Here is a 24,133-nt window from a genome sequence, read left to right as displayed (position 1 = left end):
AAGTCCCTATCGAATGAATGTTGCCTGTGCTGCACTTTGCGTTCATGTGTTCCTTCTGCCCGCTCAAGTAAGCGTACCAGGCGTTAACTTATGCGTGACAACATTGGCGAGCTTGCCAGGATCTCTTTAACTTCGTCACGTGCCTCGGGGTGTCTTGCGCAGCAGAATGGACCTCGAACGTTCGATGACTGCTGGGAGTGCCGCGGGCATGTCGGCCGAGGCCATAATGACACTGTATCACGAGGAGCAGAAGCGATTCAGATAAGAACGTGCAGAGGCGCGAGAGGCTGCGAAGGAAGAGGAGGAGAGAGCCAAGGTAGCTGAGGAGAGAGCAAAAGCTGCGGACGAGCGTGCATATAGGAACTTGATGATAAAAAAATAGTTTACGGAAATGAAATTGCAGCTGCGCGCGAGTAACACTAGAGAAGAGGCAGGAAATAGGAGCTCAGACGTAGTACCTCCAAGGATAGCGACACTGTGTCCCCACAGGTTAATCGCACCATTTGACGAAAGGCGAGATGAACTATATGCCTACATACAGCGTTTCGAGTGAATAGCAACTGAAGAAGGCTGGCAGAGGAGTGACTGGGCGACGGGATCGGGTATGTGTCTCGTAGGGGAAGCGTTGGCCGTGTACCATCGGATGTCAGCGACTGACGCACTAGATCACGACAAGGTGAAGAAGGCTCTCCTCCAACGCTTCAGACTAACGGCCGAAGGTTTCAGGGATAAATTTCGAAGCTCTAAGCCACACGATAACGAGACAGGCCAGCAATTCACCGCTCGAATATCCAACTACTCTGATCGTTGGTTGGAGATTGATAACACAGAGAAGTCATTTGAAGACTTGAGGGAAAACATAATTGCAGAACAGTTCCTAGCATCATGTCATCAGGGCGTGGCATTATTCCTGAAAGAGCGCAACTTGAGGAAGGTGGCTGAAGTATCTGAACACGCCTACCGCTATTTAGAAGCCCAAGGCGAAAAGAATTTGGAAAAGAGGAAGGAAGATAAGAAGACACCAGATGGCAGAGAACAGACTCTGAGCACAATCAAATGTTTTATGTGTGACAGGTTAGGGCATCGGGCTGTAAATTGTCCCTTGGGTCGTACTCGCAGTTCGACGTTGAAGTGCGAGGGGTGTGGACGGCATGGACATACAATACAAACCTGCAGAGCTAAGTCAGAAAATAAGACTACCTGCATTGTTGCGAGCGAAAGTCCCATTTATGTTGTCACAACGCAAATGGAACAGGAGTCCAGCGACAAGGCAAGCGCTGTCACGACGGCTCCGAGGTCGGAAGACCCGGAAACCTCGATGCGGCTAGTAGAGCGAATGCTGCAAGGACGAAAAGTGTCTGTACTCAGAGACACTGGGTCAACATTGTTCTGGTAAGGCAATCCATGGCGCCGGAAAGAGATATCATCGGTACAGAAACGCCAGTTCGATTGGCGGATTGTACAGTACGGTGAATGCCTGTGGCTCGTGTATTGCTTTTGACGCCTTATTACTGTGGTTGGATTGAAGCCGGCTGCGCCAAAGAACCACTTTACGATGCCATTCTTGCGAATGTGCCACGAGTCAGAAGAGTGGATGATCCAGATCCCCTCTGGAGTTTTCCCAATATCCAAATTACAAGTAGGACGGAGCATGAATCCACCGAAGCCGGTGGCAGAGATAACGGAAGCAGTTCAGATCCGTATACGAGAAGCTAGCATATTGTCAGTAGAGAAAAGCACAAGGAACCAGGATAAGAAAGATGTCCGTATAAAGAATACTTCAGGCACCGCCATCGATATAACGGTGACGGAAATGAAGAAAAGGCAAGAAGCGGAGAGTACGCTGTGACATCATTTTGAAATGTTAGGGAAATGGATTCGGAATAAGAAGAGCTGGGTCGGACATAAGTTTGAGATGGTTGGAGAATTACTGTACCGAATAGCCAGAACCCACGTTGAAAGAGAAACACGACAGCTAGCAGTGCCAGTGAGTTTACGAAGAGCAGTAAACACACACACACACACCCGCACACACTAAGGTTTGATTACTAGTAATCAAACCTTAGTGTGTGCGGGTAAAGAACTGCAAATTGTCGATGAACATAAAATATTAGGCGTCACTTTTTCCTCGCACCTTACTTGGGATAAACATGTTGAAAATATCTGCACAAAAATGTCTGCTATCATAGGCGTTGTGTCTCGATGTCGGCGTCTTCTTCCAACCAAAGCAAAACTGAACATTTATTATGCCTTATTTTTTTCCCATTTAAATTACTGTAGCTTAGTGTGGGCGACTACAGGAAAGACAAACATCATGAAAATCCTTTCTTTGCAAAAGAAAATGATTCGGCACATTGACAACATGGGTTATCTGGAGACAACGCGGCCAGCGTTCTTAAAGCATAAAATTATAAAAATAGAATATTTCTACACGTTTCGCCTTCTAAATTCATTTTATTTCTCAAATACTGCCTTCAAAAATTTCCTAGTGTCTACTGCATCTTTGACACCAAAATTCAATTCTTCCAATACGAGAAATAGTGATACATGGTATGTCCCGTGGTTTCGAAATAAATATAGCCTACAGTCATTAAAACATAATCTACCACATATATTAAATAACTATAAAGGTACATATACCTCTTCATCGAAGGAACTGCGAATGCATTTTGTAAACTTGTGATCAGTGATTGTTCATCGTTCTTTCAGAGGCAACTGTACGCGTTACTGATATTGTAACCCATACACATGTAATTCTATCTTCTGGTGTATCGAATGTGTGTTTTTTTTCTTTTTAGTCTGTACTATCTACTCTCTATAACAGAGCGACTTGTATTAGTCTTATTATTAACCCTTACACACATACTTCCATTTTTTCTTATGTATCAATTATGTATTAATTATGTTTTTTTTCTCTTGGTCTTTATATTATTTTCGGTCTTGCTATTGTGCATTTATGTAATTAATTTATTCTGAGTTTCTAACAATGTTACAATTTTGATGCAACCACCATGTATGCCTTGTAATGGACCGTCGGCCTAGTCAAGCTGTTTTCCAACAGCTTTTAGCCTATGGTATCCACCAGAACACTTTGTAATTCTGGAAATAAAAAATTGAATTGAATTGAGCTGGCGCACGACACTATAATGGCTGGCCATCAAGGAGTAAGAAAGACGACCAATCGAGTATCAGAAGAATTCTTTTGGCCGTGCATGCAAAGTGACTATAAACGGTTTGTGCGATCTTGCGACATATACCAGAGAACCCCACCAAAAGGATTGGTATCAAAGGTACCTCTAGAATGTATGCCTATTATAAAGCAGCCTTTCCAGAGGGTCGCAGTGGACATTGTAGGCCCTATTTACCCAGCATCCAATAAAGGAAACAAGTACATCCTCACGATGGTGGATGTTTCGACTAGATGTCCTGACGCTGTCCCATTAAACATGGTGGACACGGTAACAATTGCTGAGGCTTTGGTCGAAAGGTTTACTACGTATGGAGTCCCGAAGGAAATACTGATGGATAGAGGAACCTATTTCACATCACAATTGATGACGGAGATTTGCAGACTGTTGTCTCTACGACACCTCTTGACGACGCCATATCAGCCCATGTGTAACGGGCTGGTAGAAACGTTCAACGGCACGCTCAAGAGCATGTTACGCAAGTTGTGTCATGAGAAACCCAAGGAATGGTATCGCTATCTACCTGCACTCTTGTTTGCATATAGAGAAGTGCCGCAGGCTAGCACTGGATTTTCGCCATTCGAGCTAATGTATGGCAGAGCGGTGAGAGGATCATTAATGGTTTTGCGGGAAATGTGGTCGAATACGAAATTGAAAGAAGAACAAAAGTCCTCGTATGTCTATCTATTGGAATAGAGAGATAGGCTAGAAGAAACCTGTCGCATGGCCCGAAAGAGTCTTACCGAAGCCCAGGCATCGTACAAGAAATATGATAAGAAAAGCTGGAAGCGAGCTCTTCAGGTTGGGGACATGGCACTGGTGCTACTTCCGAATGACACGAACAAGCTCACCATGAGTTGGAAAAAACCATTCAATGTGAGCAAGAGAGTAAGTGGCGTAGACTACGAATTAGAAGTCGGAGAAAGAAGAAAAGTATTTCACGTCAACATGCTGAAAGGATACGAGTTGAGACCGGAAAATGCAGAGGAAGTTGCAGGAATGGTCTTCACAGAATCGGACGCTGAAACTCCATACGAAGCAGATATCCCAACGTACAGGAGCAAGAAAAAATGGGTCGAGAGAAGGTGGTGATAAACCCTACTTTAAGTGAGGTGGAAAGAGAATGAGTGCAGCCAGTGCTAAAAGAGTTCGATGAGATATTCTCGAATCTCACGGGCAAGACGACAGTGCTCAAGTGTAGCATTCGATTGACAACTGACAAGCCAGTCAACGTAAAACAGTATCCTCTCCCATTAGCGGTGCAAGAGGACATAGCTAACGAAATTGGGCAGATGTTAGAATTGGAAGTGATCGAGCGTTCCACCTCTGCGTACAGTTCGCCTCTGGTGGTGGTAAAGAAGCCCGACGGGTCTAACAGAGTTTGTGTCGATTTTCGGTGCCTAAATAAGGTGTTGGTGGATGATGGAGAACCAATACCACGAGTGGATGCAGTCTTTGCGAAGGTTGCCAAGAAAAAGTATTTTTCTAAGCTGGACTTAACTAAAGGGTATTGGCAGATACCCCTTCTCATGGCCTTCTCGTGTGCGCGGGGGTTATTTCAATTCAGGTTTACGCCATTTGGACTCAAGACGGCTGCAGAGACGTTTACTAAACTTATGCGAATAGTACTTCAGGGACGGCACAATGTGGAACACTATATAGATGACATCTTAGTAGCTACAGATACTTGGCAGGAACACTTGGCAACGTTGCAGGAAGTGTTCGATAGGCTTCGCGCGGCGGCGATCACAGTTAAACCGAACAAATGTCAAATTGGGTTCCATGCAATTACATTCCTTGGTCACACGTTGGGCATGGGCCACGTCGCGACCCATACAGACACCTTAGAGAAGATTCAGAATGATCCTAGACTAGTGAATAAGAAACAGCTGAGATCCTTCTTAGGCCTTGCAGGCTACTATAGAGAGTTTATCCCTCAGTACGCGGAGATGGGGAGTCCCTTTACCGATCTCACGAAAGAGAATGCTCCGAATATATTACCCTGGTCAGAATGTCATCAACACGCATTTGAACGATTAGAGAAATGTATGGCTGAAGCTCCGGTTCTGAGGGCACCGGATCTCAAGAAAAAGTTCGTTCTGCGAACAAAGGCATCGGAAAGGTGTGTAGGGGCTGTGCTGTTGCAGGAGGCTGATGGCGTATTGCACCCTGTCCTTTATGCAAGCCGAAAGTTGAATGACCGGGAAAGAAACTACGCTACAGTAGAAAAGGAATGTTATGCTTTAGTGTGGGCTGTCAAATGATTTCATATTTATCTATGTGGGACTCAGTTCGTCGTGCAAACTGATCATCAGCCACTAGAGTATCTAAACCGGGTAAAGCACAACGACGCCAGAGTCATGCGCTGGAGCCTAATGTTACAAGAGTTTGACTTCTCGGTGCAGTATACTAAAGGGCGAGACAACGTGGGGGCGGAGTTTATGAGTAGAGTGATGTTTTAGGAAGCCAAAAGGTGCCACTTCCAATATATAACAGTGCTGTGTGAATGGTGGCATCACCACACTTTACCACACTTCCACTTCACCACACCACATATAACTTCACTTCGCTGCTTCTTCACACTTCTTCACACATCACTGCACTTCACTGCACTACACCACATATAACTTGACTTCGCCGTTTCTTCCTTCACAATTCACTGCAGTCCACCGCACTTCACTACACCCATGTGCATGTCACGTAAGTTAGCGCCGAGTCTTAACAATACGTCAAAGTTATATGTGGTGTAGTGCAGTGAAGTGAAGTGCAGTGATGTGTGAACGAAGAAGCAGCGAAGTTATATGTGGTGTGGTGAAGTGAAGTGCAGTGTCTGTATAAACACAAGAGGTGACGAAGAGGGAGTGAAGTTTTCGTGGAGAGAAAACTCGGAAAATAGGGGGGCCGTTGTCAGGAGTGACAAGCATAAACAAGGAAAGAAGACGAGGAAGAAGGAGTGGAGCGAGCGCGCGGAGCCGCCACTTTGGAGAAGAGGCGCGCGCAGGGAAGGACAGGGTGGCCGGTCACCCCGTTCCAGGAGAAGACGGCCGGAGATCGCCTTTCTGGGTCCTGCCTCAGTTTCTAGGCGACGCCTCGACGTCCCGCCCGAGTACCAGGATCGGCGGGCAGATGACGGACGTCCCCAGGACTACCGCTCGCCCGGACCTACCTGCCAGGACACGTCAGTGTTTACGCCGCAGAACGTAGACGCGCGGAGGCTGGCTGCAGCCAGTCACCGTCCCGTCTAGGGAACTAAGCTGGGCCGGCACGCACCGGGAGCCCCAGCCTGCATGAGCCCCGCTCTGCCGGAGCGGGACAGCTCATCAGCGACAGTGCCTTCGTCACGTCAGCCGGGGCATCGGTGACGCCGGACGCCAGCGACGACTGAAGACAAACGGATTACATCAACGGACCACAGACCGGGGGACGCAGATACCAGCCCTAAACAGAACCGGTACTGTAAGCGCCCCTACTATTGCGTATAGACGATCGCCGCACAGACGTTAGTAAACGCGGTAGTGCGAGCGGAAAGCTTAGTAAGGGAGGATGCATTCCGTGTGCAATAAGTGGAATGTTACCATGTTTTCCTGTTCTTAAAAGTCCCTATCGAATGAATGTTGCCTGTGCTGCACTTTGCGTTCATGTGTTCCTTCTGCCCGCTCAAGTAAGCGTACCAGGCGTTAACGTATGCGTGACAACATGAAAAACGCAAAAACGCTTTTCTGAGATAACCCCTGGACCGATTTTAATGACATTTGTTGCATTTGAGAGAGAATGTTAAATTATAGTGACTTCTGGAAGCGCATTTTCTATTTAGGGCCTCAATATTGTTGAAAGAATTTTCAAAAGTTCGAAAAAAAGATAGAAGCATGAAGTTTACAAATTATTGCCTTTCCATCAAGAACAGATATCGTGATTCTGTCAACGGCGTCTAGTAAATCATTCAAAGCGGAAAAATTCAGTATGTCATTTGATATATTACGTGAATTTTTTAACTTGTGTATAGGGGTTCTGCAAAAGCAGTATTTCAATTTTTCTAATTTTTTTTTAGATTCATGTATAACATATCAATTTTGTCTGCTTTGGATAGACTATTATATACAATTCAAAGAATAGTGATATCATTTTCATTGCTGAATTACAGAGTTGTAAACTTGATAGTTTCGTTTTCTGCAAATTTGCGTTTTTTGCCAAATTTTAGTAAAAAATTGACGACCTAAATAAAAATTCGGAACAAACGGTCACTAGATTTAAAGTTTTCTTTTAAATGCAACAAACTTCCTCAAGTTTCCCGGAGTGGTTGCCGAGAAAAACAAATTTTCCTTTTGCATGTATTTATATAGAGCAGCCGAGCTAAAGCTTCCTCTTAAGATATTTAATCGTTATGATAGTGTAAATGTAGATGATTGGTATCTTAGAGCGATAAAGAAAAATTTAAAGCAAGAAATTCTAACAGAGAGAGGATACCAATAGATACATAGGGTTCGTTATAAAGTGAATGAGGAAGCTTAAACTAGAGGTAGGCCAACTAAAAGTTGGGGTGGGTCAACTTGAAGTTTGGAGGTGGGCCAAATTGAAATTGTGGGTGGGCCAACTTAAATCAAGGGGCGGGCCACCTTAGAATTTTGGGAGTGGCCAACTGTAAGAGACTGTACATGGACTACAAGCACTAGTAAGCTTAATAGTCCTTCTCTATGACCGTCCAGAGATTCCACTATCCATGTGACGACTTACTGGAACCCTATAGCTGCATAAATAACCGATTTGAATGGGAGCCGCCTGCGCCAAGTATCGTTGAACATTTGGCCGCTGCTGTTACTTCTATGACCTGATCATGGGCTACTCTGTGTAAGGATGAGAACGGGGCCTCTTTTGCTGTGACGACCTAGTTAGCAGATTTTAAGATTTTTGCGAACATATGGGGCTATAACGTCCCAGGGCTTTGATTGATCACTTGGCCCCCTAAGTTGACTGTGCGAATCCTCAAAAATGTCGACGCATTCTGTTCACTGCTCTTAAAATGCCATCACAACCACTCATTCATCTTTGTTGAACGCAGGTACAAATTACGTAGTTTTTGCAATTTAAATCACGGCGTTTATGCAGTTCGTGAAGATCTGCATCGGTTTGTATTTCCAAATTGTCGAATTACCTTTTCAGTGTTTTTAGAACTGCGAGCCCTTCCGGCTTTCAAAGAGAAAAATGATGACTTAGAACGACAGAAAGCTCAGCTAGTTGGTAAGGATTCCTTATGCAAAAAAGAAGTGAGTCGTGCAGGCGGGACACAAGAGTGGAGAAGAGATTCGCTAATCTCCTACGGCGCTCGTCCCTCCTTCGCCGAACACGTGCTCGCGTTGTCTTGCGACAGTTCCGAGCTGCTCACATTGTCCTCACAGCCGCTAGACCACGGCTACCTAATGCGAGTTCCGCTGCGTGAAAACTTCTGTTAACGTACGAAAAAAAAAAAGGCGGCTACTAATTTGTCTATCGTGCAGCGATACTGCCGGCACAATCGCTATTGCTAAACTTCCGTTATATCTTATGTACAGTTTTTCCTTAAATTCAGATATATTACGTATAACAGTGCTATGCAATAAACATTATTGCGGGAAGAGATGAACTTCTTCTACTCTTCTCTATTTAACACATTTCCTTGATTTCTCGTTAATATAAAAACATATCTGCGAGATTTTTGTGTATACTTTTTCTCTTTACAGAATACGTTTCTAGTTTTGAAGGTATTATTGCGCCTTACGACGTTACATCTATGTCGGTCAGCTTTCCCCCCACGATTCCGTCAAGTATAAATAATGGACTTTGTGCTGAACAAATGGGTCCATGTAGATAATGCACCGTGCGTACTGGGCACAAGTGCAGTGTAGTAAAGTGTTGTGTAATATGAAAAATACTGAAATTATTGTACAAACGTGCCGCATACAAATGTTTCATAACAAACCCTTGAACGAGGAACGAGAGTGTTATTCTCGGCTAAACGGAAAAGCACACAGGGACAACATATATATATATATATATATATATATATATATATATATATATATATATATATATATATATATATATATATATATATATATATATATATATATATATATATATATATATATATATATCTTGTCCTTGTGATATATATATATCTTGTCCTTGTGTGCTTTTCCGTTTAGACGAGAATAACACTCTCGTTCCTCGTTCAAGGGCTTGTTATGAACCATTTGTATGCGGCACGTTTGTACAATAATTTCAGTATTTTTCATATTACACAACACTTTACTACACTGCACTTGTGCCCAGTACGCACGGTGCATTATCTACATGGACCCATTTGTTCAGCACAAAATCCATTATTTATACTTGACGGAATCGTGGGGGGAAAGCTGACCGACATAGATGTAACGTCGTAAGGCGCAATAATACCTTCAAAACTAGAAACGCATTCTGTAAAGAGAAAAAGTATACACAAAAATCTCGCAGATATGTTTTTATATTAACGAGAAATCAAGGAAATGTGGTAAATAGAGAAGAGTAGGAGAAGTTCATCTCTTCCCGCAATAATGTTTATTGCATAGCACTGTTATACGTAATATATCTGAATGTAAGGAAAAACTGTACATAAGATATAACGGAAGTTTAGCAATAGCAATTGTGCCGGCAGTATCGCTGCACGATAGACAAATTAGTAGCCACCTTATATATATATATATATATATATATATATATATATATATATATATATATATATATATATATATATATATATATATATATATATATATATATATATATATAAGAGGAGTGATTACTGAATAAGTGATGCTTATCATCGAATAGCCGCAGCAAGGAAAAGAAAATTAAAGCTCTGTGTAAGATCATTATCACCTTCCAACACACCATCAAATTTTTATCAAGTAGGACACCACAAATTTGCGCTTGCTTGCTAGCGCATACATGCCTAAATATCCGCGGATATGAACAACATACACACGTTTGAGTAAACATCCACTGTTGTGCAAAACACATGCAAAAACTGAATTAAAGAACGTGAATAAGTCATATCTCCTTTGTTGCATGACTGTAACAGAATAGCACTGAGCTGTTATAATAGTCATATGTAATGTGGTTTGCGTTATCCGCATAATTTATCTTCAATACTAGGCTGAAGCAAGTCCTCGGAATAGTGGTGCATTTTAAAGCAATCTTAGGATTACCGATACAATGTTCCACGCCACCTCACTGCTGGTCAGTGCATGATGATTAAAGCCAATGTCAGGCCGTGCTTTCAGTCTTTCACCTTGTCTTTCCCAACCGATTATGTGATTAGAACCTCAAACGCGATTATATGAAGTTCACAATGATTATCTTCGGACTCTGTAATACAAAGTTCCGCCTCTGAACACATGCACACCCTTGCAGTTTTTTAACCAGAGTGCACGAGCATTGAGAGCATGGCACGCCAACGCCTTATAGCGACGAGAAGCGGAGAAATAGGCGAAAATCAGCGCAAGCACACAAACACCGGAAGGTGCTTTGGATCCTATGCATCGTTTGCTACGCTGTTCGCACCAGAAGGCCGGAGACAGGCTCTGCCAGGGTGCCTAAATAAATATCTCAAAAGTATCAAAATAAATACATCAATGGTCGCTGCTCAAATTACTCAATAGTCACTGAAACATTAGGCTGCTTCTAAACGAGCCACAGGCAGCACTCTGCTGTCGCCCTGCATTCAAGTTGTGATGAAGTAAACGTGCGACCCGGCACTCCCTTGCGCACACGCAACGAGGCGGCACATGCGGAATAGAATGATGTTATGCGAGCAGTCCCGCAACACCATGAACACAGAAAAAAAATATACGCGAACAATTTTATATGACGCCGTAACCATGTTATAGCTGGAGAGCGCGAACAAAAAAATAAAACGTGAGCTTGAGGTGAAGAATAACATTTATGCCCTGGCCACTCCAAACTGTCGTAAACACGTGGAATTGCTTTCTCCTGCGTCCACTCAGAATGGCCCAATCCTGCGAACACCTAATGCAGCGCAGTGTTCATGCTCAGGTTTAAAAACCGCGTAAGGCAGGCTGCCCAGATTCTTTAACTGCTTCCGCTACCGAGAAGACTCTCAAAGCGATCGAAGGTGGAGGCGAAGAGTCGCCAAGGGAGACGACGGTAAAAAAAAAAAGAAGGCCATTTTTGGCGCAAAGTATGAAAATAGTGGCCACCCAACACAACGGAGCTGTGTTTTTTTTTTCTGCCAAGAATAAGCTCCGTGCTATCCGTTCAGCCTTGTAAAAGTGCCTGAGCAGTAATGACTAACCGAGGGCGATTCAGTGCACAGCTAAACATGAGATATAACTTGTTCCCTGCAGGTGTGAGGCGGTCTTTGACACGCATCCCGTTCGTCTGCCCAAGGCATGGCGGCGCGCAAACGGTCCGGCGCAGGAACATTTAGCACGGAGGGCACGAAAGCTGGCTCGACGGGACCGTCTTTTCTCACCTTGCATACACTGCCATCAATGCTGGCGTGAACCAGTTAGGTGAGACTCCTTGGGTGCCCTTAGGGAGCCACTAAAGCGAAAAGTGAGTTTAGTTGTATTAGTAGTATATTGCCCTTCTACAAATGCCATTAACACCGCTCTTGCCACAAGAAGGTGCTTGAAAAACCACAAAATGATCATGCGCAGAAAAGAAAAATGGGCGATGCCGCCTTATCGTTCCCGCTCCCGCGCGCTGGGCACGCAGGAACGAGATAATATGAGGGAGCACGCTGCAACGCGATTGAAGCCGATGTGGCGGCCCAACACGTGGTGAGAACGTCAGAGCGCGTGGTAGGTTATAGTAGTGCCGGTTGATTTCTTTTTTCGATACACATTGGAAACCATTTGAAACTGTTAAAAAAAAGACTACCCCGCGGCACTTCTGCTTAATGCTACGCTCAAGTTTCTGGATTGTGGCATCGAACCGCGGCCCCTCCGAAAAGTGCGCGGCGTTGCTGCAGTGCTCACTGCTTTTGCAGTAAGTGTTGTTCGTGTTGCAATAAATTGCATAGTAATGTCTGTTGTCATTTCAGATGCTAACCACGCATATCCTTCCGTTATAAAGGTAGACTAAAATTGTTTTGTAAACTGGTCAGTTCTGGCGTGAGGGATAAAGCGAAGTTTACGAGTGGGAGTGCACATTTCTCTTTCGTTCGCCGATACATGTTATGTTTTATCCGCCGTGGTTGTTCAGTGGCTGTGGTGTTGGGCTGGTAAGCACGAGATCGCGAGATCGAATCCCGACCACGGCAGCCGCATTTCGACGAGGGAGAAATGCGAATGTAGCCGTGTGCTTACATTTAGGTGCACGTTAAGGAACTCCGGGTGGCCCAATTTATTCCGGAGTCCTCGGCGTGCCTCACAATGAGATCGTGGTTTTGGTACGTAAAGCGTCATAATTTTTTGTAATAACATCATATGGGTTCGTTGACCTATCACTTGTTCGTGTTGACAGTACGAAGTGTTTGAAGCACGGTCAGTGCTTAATAACATAAAGGAGACCGCATGACTCAGCCGCATATGGGTCTCAAACTCAAAAATCTGGTCTGAAACAAGCGTTGTTTGCAGTTGCTGCTGCTTTTGTTGGGAGCAGGTAAATTGACAACGCACAGCGTTTCGCGAGAACACAGCACAGCGCGTACGTAGCAAATGCAACTCACCGTTTCTTGTGGGAGTCAGTGTCATCTGAGGCAATAAGCTCCACCACGTTTCGTCTGAAAATCGCATTGCGATTTATCGCAATACGATCAGTCTCGTGCATGCTTACCTTCAAGCGTAACACTGATCGAGCGGCACTGCAAATCAACAGAGCTGGCATATCTGGGCAAAGTACACACGGGCAAGGTCTTGGTGAAAAATGTGACGAACACATATCGCTTCTTATATCGCTCACAAAGGTTTATTTACTTCAGCCGAAGTATACCTGCAGCCTAAATGAGCTGACGCACGTTCGATTGTGAACCTCTCACAACTCGCCCAAAGTGCGCAACACACGCCTTGCAGGTAACGACCGCAGCGGAACAAGCATCTAGAGAAAGATGCCACCAGAAATACGGGCAGAGCAGAGCCATGGAGGCCTCCGTCCGAGCAGCTGCCGGCCGAGCGCTCACCGAATAAAAACTACCGCAACCAAACGTCTCGGCAAATCTCGAATGTCTTCCGCGATCTCGACGCAAGGGTTGACGTGTTGGGCCACAATTGCGGCTTCACGGAGCGTTCGCTTGCCAAGGCTGGCTGCGTGACGTAATACTCCCTCCCATCTTTTTCCTTCCTCCATGGCGCTGAGACATCACCATTTATGATCGCGCCAGCTACAGTGCAGTTAATTCTTTAGTGGTTAAAATAGGTTACATTGCGTTCTAAAGGAGCCAAAGACTGAACGTGGAAAATTTCGAGGACTTGTACGTAACCAACGCGGCCGAAGTGCAAAAATAAAACGTACCTTGAAATGCGTGATGTCACGCTGACGTAGTGGTGTTGGTGCATCTGCGCGATATCAGAAAAATGAAACATTGATGGGGATTTTACCCTTCCATAGTCAGCCTATTATCATGAAAGTAACGAAAATAGTGTTTCGGAACCATACGTTATCAATGAAAACTGATTTGATTTTTGTGTTTAGTGTCCCGTTATGTACCGTGATCAATCTACACAAGTGATATTGGAAGCTTCCTCTATACAGAAAATGACGACACAGGTGTTAGCTCACGCTTACTGACTCCGTTGAAGAGGGACGTGAATCAACTCTAAAATATCTCGCGTTATAACTCCTTGTATAATTTTCCCAGGCATGTTCACGTGTTGTGTTGCTCCAGTTTTTCTCAATTCCACTCTTGTGTGTAATAAATTTTAGTTCGAAATCCGCGCGCGTACTGTCGTATTAGTGTCCACGTTTTTACGCATCGCGCAGCTATAACGTGAAGTCATACAAATTCGCCTAAGCTTGCCCGCTTTTAAGGTATTAACAAACTACTGTGATAGCCTTTGAGCACAGTTTCAAGCTGACACATCAATGCGCAAACCAGGCTAGGATATGCGCGTGCTAATGGAATACAAAGTGGACCCCTCGCACGCGCTCTACCGCACCGTGACCCGAAGCTCGCCGCGTATGCTTTTACGCAGAACAGCGCAAGTCGGCCTTTTACCGGAATTCCCGATATTTTCTCCCCATTCGAGGCCATCCGAGTGCGCATACATCACTTTTCTTTTTCCAACGTCCGAAGTTTGGGTAGTCCGGAGTACCGGGAGTTGAGTGGGGGACTCAGGGTTCGTTCAGCTCACTGGTGACAGTAGGAAGGATGGAAAGGGCAAATACGCACTCTGCCGGAATGCGGCGCCCGCACGCCTGCCCGCGCGAGGAACGCGGGGGAATGGGCCCCACACAGGAGAGATTGCATTCGTCTTTGAACTCATCGACTGAAGTGGGAAGCACAGCGGCAAAGCACCGAGGCTTCCAGCTTTGTAGTTCGGTCTGTTTGCTTTCGCGCTATATTGACTGAGGATTTCGACATGAAAAGTAAGACCAAATATGGTTCGCACATACGAGTTTGCTGGGAGTTATGAGGCTGTCGGGGCGGGAAAAGGGCGTCGTCGACGTGAGTAGATCATGCGGACAGTTGTGCGCCGAACCGCATTATGAAGCTCCATCCATTAGGGGTAATACTTCGTGGCATTTGTCACCATATCACTGCTTGGTTGTTTTTGAAATACGTTCAAAGCTGCCCACGAAGCCACTGGGAAGATTGAAGAATAGGAGAACATGCGCAATAAATTATTTCGAAGAATAGATACTGTCGCGAAACACTTTGAGCAGTAAGCGTTCGCGACTAGAACGTTGGATCAGCGAGAGGTAGTGTAGCCGACCGAGTACCGAAACAAGGTTCTTCTTTCTCGTCGTCGTTGTCTCCCTCCAAGCCACAGCCCCACTGCTCCCTATTTTACAGTACAGTTATTTCCCCCGCGGAAAAAGAAACCGTCCCGGTGACCTACGGGTAGGACAGCACAGGTGGATCATAGTAGGGCTTGAGACGCTGGGCATGCACAATTTCGCGTCCACGACGGCGATGATCCAAAGGTAGCTCGAGGGGTTCCACAATATAGTTGACTGGAGACGTTTGGTTGATCACGCGGTATGGGCCTTGGTACTTCGACGCGAGTATCGGTGACAGTCCAGTGGTAGAGGCTGGAACCCAAAGCCACACTAGCGAGCCAGGAGCATACGATACAGGAGCATTGGAACTTTCTCGATGGTGCTTCTGGCGTTGTTGGTCTTCTGACGTAAATATACGGGAAAGCTTGCGACACTCTCCTGCGTGTGCAGCAGCTACGGATAGGGTAGTTGTTTCCGTGGAGTAAGGGTGGTACGGAATGATAGTATCCATTGTGGAAAAAGGTTCGCGTCCGTACAGGAGAAAGAAGGGCGAAAATCCCGTGGTAGTCTGCGTGGCGGGGTTGTAAGCGTAGGTCAGAAAAGGTAGAACATGGTCCCATTTGGTTTGGTCGGATGCTACGTACATGGCCAGCATGTCACCAAGAGTGCGATTAAAGCGCTCGGTCATGCCATTAGTCTGCGGATAATACGCAGTAGTGGTGCGATGAATGATGCGGCATTCTTTGAGGAGAGCCTCGATGACGTCGGAGAGGAAGACGTGGCCTCTGTCACTGAGTAATTCCCTGGGAGCTCCATGGCGAAGGATGATGTGGCGCAGGAGGAACCAGGCGACGTCACGTGCAGAAGCGCTGGACAAAGGGGAAGTTTCCGCATAGCGCGTAAGATGGTCGATGGCCACGATTACCCAGCGATTGCCATCTGATGTGGTTGGCAGAGGTCCATAAATGTCGATGCCTACTCGATCATGCATGCACGCACGTGCTGGGCAAGGCAAAGGCTGCAATGGGGTGGTTGAACGACGAGAGGGATCTTTACGGCGTTGGTAAACCAGACAGGAGCGGACATAATGATGGATGAATTGATACATCCCCCGCCAGCAGTAACGAAGGCGTAGACGCGCGTATGTCTTAAGTACGCCTGCATGCGCGCACTGGGGATCGTCGTGGAACGCTGCGCAAATATCCAAACGCAGGTGTCGCGGGATGACAAGCAACCATTTGCGGCCGTCCGGGAGGTAGTTGCGACGGTACAAGAGCCCTTCGCGAATGGAGAAGTGATGTGCTTGGCGACGTAATGCGCGATTGGTAGTGGGTGTCGATGGACTAGACAAAAAACACAGCATGGACACAATCCATCGGTCTTTCTTCTGCTCCAGAAGAATGTCCGTGGCACCAAGGGAAGATTCGGACAATGAAGCCTTCGGGAAGCTAGGCTCGTCTGTTAGTGGCGAACGAGACAAGGCATCCGCATCCGAATGTTTTCGGCCAGAACGATACAGCACGCGAATGTCGTACTCCTGCAGCCGAAGGGCCCATCGAACAAGACGACCGGACGGTTCTTTTGAGGACGACAGCCAGCACAGTGAATGGTGATCAGTTATGACGTCAAACGGGCGGCCATAAAGATTAAGACGGAATTTCGTTACGGCCCTAATTATAGCCAGGCATTCCTTTTCTGTGACAGAATAGTTAGATTCAGGTTTAGCGAGTGCAAGACTGGCGAAGGCAACGACGTACTCATCGAATCCAGCCTTTCTCTGAGCGAGAACGGCCCCAAGGCCAACGCCACTGGCATCCATGTGTATTTCAGTTGGAGCACTTGGGTCGAAATGGCGCAGGATTGGTGGTGACGTCAAGAGACGACGCAGCTTTGTGAAGGCGGCATCGCAATCCGGTGACCAGGTTGAAAGGTTGTGGCCACGATGAAGAGGCTGCGTTAAAGGTGCTATTATAGTGGCAAAATTGCAGATGAAACGGCGAAAGCATGACGCTAATCCAATGAAGCTGCGCAGTTCTTTCAAAGTCGTTGGTCGGGGAAACTGGGCAACAGCTTGTAGTTTCGCCGGATCAGGGAGTACACCTTCTTTCGACACGATATGGCCGAGGATGACCAGCTGCCGGGCAGCGAAGTGACACTCCATCAAGTTAAGCTGGAGGCCAGCATCGGCGATGCACATTAGGACGCGTTCAAGTCGAAGTATGTGGAAGGAAAGTCCGGTGAAAAGATAACGATGTCGTCGAGATAACAGAGGCATATCTTCCATTTGAGGCCACGCAAGATGTTGTCCATCATTCTTTCAAATGTGGCAGGCGCATTGCACAGGCCAAATGGCATCACGGTGAATTCAAATAAACCGTCAGGTGTGATGAAAGCCGTTTTCGGACGGTCTGACTCAGCCACTGGCACTTGCCAGTACCCGGATCGTAAGTCTAAGGATGAGTAGAATTCAGCGCTTTGGAGGCAGTCTAGCGCGTCGTCAGTACGGGGTAGCGGCTAAACGTCCTTGCGTGTGATCTTATTAAGTCGCCGGTAGTCCACGCAAAAGCGAATTGTGCCATCTTTCTTTTTTACCTGCACTACAGGAGAAGCCCAGGTACTGTGTGAAGGTTGTATGACACCGCGTTGGAGCATGTCTGCAACTTGCTCAGCGATCTCGCTGCGCTCCGTGGCGGATACACGATATGGCCTGTTGCGTAAAGGCGCATGGTTGCCGGTGTCGATGTGATGAACAACAGTGGAAGTACGGCCTAAGCGAGATTGTTGTAGGTCGAACGACGTGCGAAAGCGGTCTAGAAGATGGACGATCTGGGCGTGCTGCGCTGGAGTGAGATTGGGATCAATACGCTGGTAAAATGTTGGGTCACACGGCGTCGTGGGAGGAGAAGCTTGAAGGCCCAGAGCGTCAACTGGAGGAGAAGCCGGGTCGTCAGGCACAACGTACAGGAAGCTTGGTTCGATTTCGTCGGCATAACCAAGACACTCATTGTGGAGCAGCCTAGCAAGGCAAAGAAACAGGTTCGATACATAAAGTGCGCTCGAACCTTGTCGAATGGTAAGAAGGGCAAAAGGAAGCAAGAAAGGATGGCGGCGAGCAACAAGCTTAGACGGCGTGAAAAGAACTGTGGAGTTGGAAAACCCAACGCAGGAAACAGGCGCAAGTGCGGCAGAGTATGGAGGAATCTGGGTGTCGGCGGTGACGAACACACGACCGGAAGTGTCATCAGTATCTTCAAAAACGTTGTTGCCGAATGGCGACAATGCGAGTTCAGCACGGGCACAATCTATAACGGCATGATGAGAGGACAGAAAGTCCCATCCTAAAATCATGGCATGGGAGCAGCGAGGCAGCACAACGAACTCAATATGGTCTAAAGCGCCGCTTATAACAACACGCACGGTACACTTCCCTAAGGGTTCAATCGGCGCAGCGCTTGCTGTACGTAATGAAATGGCTGAATAAGTCGTCGTGACTTTTCTAAGGGTAAGGCGAAGCTGGTCCGAAATCACTGATATTGCTGCTCCCATGTCTACAAGCGCATGAACGGCAATGTCTTCTGCATAAACTTCAAGGATGTTCGCAGGAAATAAATGAGGTCTTGAGGAGTTCGCTAAGATCGCAGTTCTTGCCTCCGGAACTGCGGTCCTTAGTTTTCCTCTCGGATAGCTTCAGGACGATGGATAAGCGGCGACAGAGAACGCCGACGGGGAGACGGAGACCGACGTGTATTGAAGCGTCGGGAAAGAGGAGACGAGGCTTCGAAGGGCTGAGCGGCAGTAGCAGAACGGGACGGAGAGTCGAAACCGTTACTTTGTTCCCTCGGAGAATCCGAAGGATACCATCCACGTCGGCGGCAAAGCCGTGCTACATGCCCACGTAGGCCGCACGAATAACAGATAGGCCGATTGTCATGGGTGCGCCATGGATTGAGAACAGCGGGCGGAGACTATTGGAAATATTGGCGACGTGGGCGCACGGGCTGCTGTGGCGGCCAGTAGCTGCTTGGGGGGGGGGAGGGGGAGGGCAGGACAATATGTTGCAGCTGCTTGCGGAGGCGAGGGAAAGGCGCTGGTAAGTCTGGGTTGATTAGCCGCAGAAGGAGGCCTTGGATTAGCGACAACGGCAGCGTAGGTAAGTGGCACAGGTGTAGGAGGCGGTTGATGAGCAAGTGGTACTGCGTTAGCGAATTGTTCTTGTATAATGTGACGGAGATCTGGAGACAAGCGCGGCTCTGAGGCTGGAGCGACTGACAGAAGAGAGAGTTGGCACGCCACTTCTTCTCGTACAAATTGCTTGATTCTGTCGAAAATTTCTGGACTGCAAAGAGTAGAAGTGACACCATCACTCAGAGCTGAAAGCGCGACGTCCGGAGCGAGTGCTTGGCGCGTAGAAAGCCGTTGTTTGCGCAGGTCCTCATAGCTCTGGCAAAGCGTTATGATGTCGTTGACCGTCTGAGGATTCCTTGCCAAGAGCATTTGGAAGGTGTCATCTTCTATGCCTTTCACGATGTTCTTGGCCTTGTCATCTTCCGTCATATCTGGGTCTATACGCCGGCAGATGTCAACTATATCTTCAATGTAGCTCGTAAAAGTTTCGCCCTTTTGTTGGGCACGACAGCGAAGCTGTTGTTCAGCCCGAAGTTTGCGCACAGCAGGGCTACCGAATACTTCTTGAAGTGCCGTTCGGAATGCTGAGCAGGTAGAAAAGTCAGCCTCATGGGTGCTGAACCAAAGATGGGCGACCCCGGAAAGGTAGAATGGTACGTAGCCAAGCTTGTCAGCTTCAGACCATTTGTTGTGGGCACTCACTCGGTTGTATGATGACAGCCAGTCCTGTACGTCATGATCGTCAGTGCCATTGAATATGGGAGGATCCCGTTCGCGTGGCGCACCAGGACAGACGACTGGAGGCGGTGCCATGGGTGGCGCGGTAGGACTAGTCTCCTCAGGCATGGGAGATGTGACAGGGATCATCCGGCTTCGGAGTTCCAGGTTTGCAATAAGTCCAGCACCTTCCACCAAATGTCGCGAATCACTTTGAGCACTAAGCGTTCGCGACTAGAACGTTGGAGCAGCGAGAGGTAGTGTAGCCGACCGAGCACCGAAACAAGGTTGTTCTTTCTTGTCGTCGTTGTCTCTCTCCTAGCCACAGCCCCACTGCTCCCTATTTTACACTACAATATATTATTTTGCCTTTTACGCATACGGCAGAGTTCAGGGCACTTGCCGCAGCCGTCGATGGGATTACGATTGGAACGCCGAGAAGCAGGTATTATATCTCTTCAGCAATATTGCTGCGTGTTGAAGGTGTGGACTCCCAGTTGTCTCAGGACCATCAGGCTGCTTGTAGTACTGCTAGCAACCGCAGTTTGCCTAGTACCTGCAAATGTTAGATAGGTCTTTTGTGACATTTGCGCGCTTTGCAGAAACCTGTTTTGTTTAAACAGACAATGGGCGCACGCCTTTAGGAGCAGGTTCTCCTGACGGTTCAATTCAATTCAATTCACTTTATTTTCAACACCACAATGTTGAGGACCGCGAACAAAAAGCCTTTTATGGCTTGACAAGGTCCGCAGCCCCTTTTAACAGGCAGTGATAGCGCATAGGGTTAGGTATTACATATTAAGTTAGAACACGAGTGTCAGGCATAATGCATATGTATAATATATACATACATACATACAAGTGAAAAAATGAATTAAGTGAAACAGAATGTATATGCAGTACATATAGCACTCACGTACGAAAACCGAAAGAATTAACGTTAATTATTAATGCACATTATACATATATGAAATCAACAAATGTGTCACACAAAACATACTGCAATGCACACTTCGGCAAATACACTGTTACAAAAACAATTTCTTCCATTTTGCGGAAACAAAGGAAAGACAAGAAAAAAGAAAGCACAATAATGAACCTTATACAGTGTTGATTTTATTTAGACAAGATGGTAAACTAAAGCGCAACATTTGGTATGTGTAATTAGTTCTTGCCCGTGGCATCTCCCAGAGTTCGCAACTGCGCGTATTTAGCTTCCCATCTCTACGTTTTAAGTTCAACATAGTATTTAGCGTGTTATTATTTCTTTTAACACCTGTCTTATATCAGTGAATTAGTGTTTGCTCATAAATATCAGGCATAGGAAGTAAATTCAGTTTTTTGAAAAGTGGACGCGTATGTGTGTCGTGGGGAACGTCCAGAATACTACGGACGGCCTTTTTTGTATTCTATGTAATGTGGTGATATTAGAAAGTGTCGTAGTACCCCAAACAAGATGGCAATAATGAATTTGGCTGAGAAGCAAGGATTTGTATAGGAGAAGTTTGATGTTTTTAGGGAGAAAATATCTTAACCTGCATAAAATGCCACTCACACGGGATATTTTCGCAGCGATTAAATCCACATGCAAATTCCACGACATATGCTGTTCGAATACAATCCCAAGACATTTAACAGTAGGCACAATCGGGATAATAGAATTATTAAGTTGTAGTGTTAGGTCTGTAGCGACGTTACGATTTCTCGGTCTGAACAGAACAGCTGTTGTTTTCTTAGTATTTATACTAAGTGAATTTGCGGTAGACCACGAGGACAGTTTTGTTAGTGCTTCATTTGCGATACCGATAGTTTCTGTGGAATTCGGTGTGGTAACCAGAATAGTTGTGTCGTCCGCGTACATAATAAATTTCACATTATTATCTATAGTAACTAAGTCATTGATATAAATACAAAAAAGCAGGGGCCCCAGAATACTTCCTTGTGGCACTCCCGCGTGAACTGGCTTTAAATTAGACACATATCGTTCTATGATCACTTGTTGCATACGGTGTTGCAGATATGACTGTGTTAATTCAAGAAATACGCCACGAAATCCATAATGTTCAAGTTTGTTGAGTAGTGTGGAATGATTTATACAATCAAACGCCTTCGAATAATCAACAAAGATGCCCAGAGTACATAATTGCTGTTCAAACGACTGCAATATAATTTCCTTTTGAGTGAGTAAGGCAGTTTCTGTCGACTGCCCTTTCACAAAGCCATACTGCATACTAGTTATAAGGTCGTGTTTGATCAGAAACGATGTCATGCGGGCAGGTACTAGTTTTTCTATACCTTTAGAAAAAATGGGCAACACAGATATTGGACGGTAGTTTGTCAGCTCGTTTTTATCACCACCTTTGTATAAAACTACTACCTTCGCAACCTAAGTCTTTTCGGGAACGAGCCCCTGGAAAATATCAAGTTGATTATGTGTACTAATGCAGGTAGAATCAAGTCCAGGACATGCTTAATTGGCATGATCTCGAATCCTTCGACGTCACAACATCGGCTGTTTTTGATAGACATAAAAGTATAAATACCTCATTTTCCGTAGTAGGCGCTAAAAATGCAGATTGTTTAGTCCTGCAGCGAAGATAACTCAAAGAATTAGGATCATGAGTGCTGTTTACTAAGGTTGTGAAATAGTTATTAAATGTATTTGCAAGCGTCTCATTTGATAAAACTTTATCACCTAGTGTAATTTATGTTATAGTTGTGTTCTTATCTCCTCGCCCAAGAAAACCATTAATACGCTTCCAGATAACATCAGATTGCAAGTGAGTGCACTCTCACCGTGGTATATTGCGAATAGAAAAGTAAATTATGGTGTTTTACGTGCCAAAACCGCCATCTGACTATGAGTCACGCCGTAGTGAACGACTCGAGATTAATTTTGACCGCTTGGGGTTATTTAACGAGCAATTAAGTCTAAGTACAAGGGTATATGGCGACATGGCATCAACCCTTATGTATTGTTTACTGCTTTCGCAGATTGGCCTCATGGACGTTTTTGTGTCACGCTGCACTTCGACATCACCGTACGTAGGCGGCGATGCCCAACTGGAAGTGAACTGCGATGGACTACCGTTTACGTGGCTCTGGGACCAACAGACGTGCCCGGCGCTCGCTGAATCTGACTTCCCACTTCACGAATGGCAACTGTGTGCCCTGGGAAACGGTGGTGGTATCCTTCAGCTACAAAAGCCTCGAAGCGGCACTACGACGACGGGCCGTGGAACCAGCGACATGGCATCAACCCTTCTGTATTGTTTACTGCTTTCGCAGATTGGCCTCATGGACGTTTTTGTGTAACGCTGCACTTCGACATCACCGTACGTAGGCGGCGATGCCCAACTGGAAGTGAACTGCAATGGACTACCATGTACGTGGCTCTGGGACCAACAGACGTGCCCGGCGCTCGCTGAATCTGACTTCTTCCCACTTCACGAATGGCAACTGTGTGCCCTGGGAAACGGTGGCGGTATCCTTCAGCTACAAAAGCCTCGAAGCGGCACTACGACGACGGGGCGGGGAACCGGCGACATGGCATCAACCCTTATGTATTGTTTACTGCTTTCGCAGGTTAGTCACAAGCACTATTCTTCGATTAATGTATGCATTGCTTTGCCGGTTCCACCCCAAACTCTGTTTTTCTTGTGGTCAAAGCAGTGTGTTTCTTCGAAGTCGCGCAGGGTGCTCGTACGACGTCAGTTTGTTGTTTGGAGGCGTTCCGCTTTCTACTTACTGATTTTGCTGCTGTGTGGAGGCGATATAGAGCCGAACCCAGGGCCCAATACTGCACTGTTTGAACGAATACTTGAAGGCCAAAACACAATATTGAAAAAGCTGTCAGCAATGGAGAACAAGTTCTCTGCTGAAATAGAACTAAAGGCACGTATTGTGTCATTAGAAGAAACAATCACAGGAGTGGATGATATTCGTTCTTCACTGGCTAACGTTGAGGCACAGCAGCGTCAGAATCAGGCAACATTGTCGACTTTTTATTCAAAAATTGACGATATCGAGAATCGTCAAAAGCGGGATAATCTACTTTTTTATGGTTTTCAAGATAGTGATCCTGGCGAAAACGCAACTAAATCAAGCGAACTTGTCTCAAATCTGTGCCGCACTAAGCTGGAACTTAATGATGTTGGAATTGAGCGCGCTCACAGGATAGGAACCTA

General features: G+C 46.1%; 1 protein-coding gene across 1 annotated transcript in view; it reads left to right on the top strand.

The window, feature by feature from the left end:
- Window positions 1-6,199: 6,199 nt before the first annotated feature.
- Window positions 6,200-24,133, top strand: part of LOC135905293 (putative defense protein 1) — a 52,507-nt gene continuing 34,573 nt past the window's right edge. Inside the window, exons 1-3 of the mRNA XM_070538033.1 lie at window positions 6,200-6,639; window positions 11,567-11,734; window positions 22,941-23,531. Of these exons, the coding sequence (XP_070394134.1) occupies window positions 23,399-23,531 (133 nt within the window). The 5' untranslated portion in view covers window positions 6,200-6,639; window positions 11,567-11,734; window positions 22,941-23,398. The remainder of the gene's footprint in view (window positions 6,640-11,566; window positions 11,735-22,940; window positions 23,532-24,133) is intronic.

The sequence above is a fragment of the Dermacentor albipictus genome, chromosome 4, assembly GCF_038994185.2.
Source record: "Dermacentor albipictus isolate Rhodes 1998 colony chromosome 4, USDA_Dalb.pri_finalv2, whole genome shotgun sequence".
In the NCBI taxonomy this organism is placed as follows: Eukaryota; Metazoa; Arthropoda; class Arachnida; order Ixodida; family Ixodidae; genus Dermacentor; species Dermacentor albipictus.
This window is presented reverse-complemented; position numbering and strand designations above follow the sequence as displayed.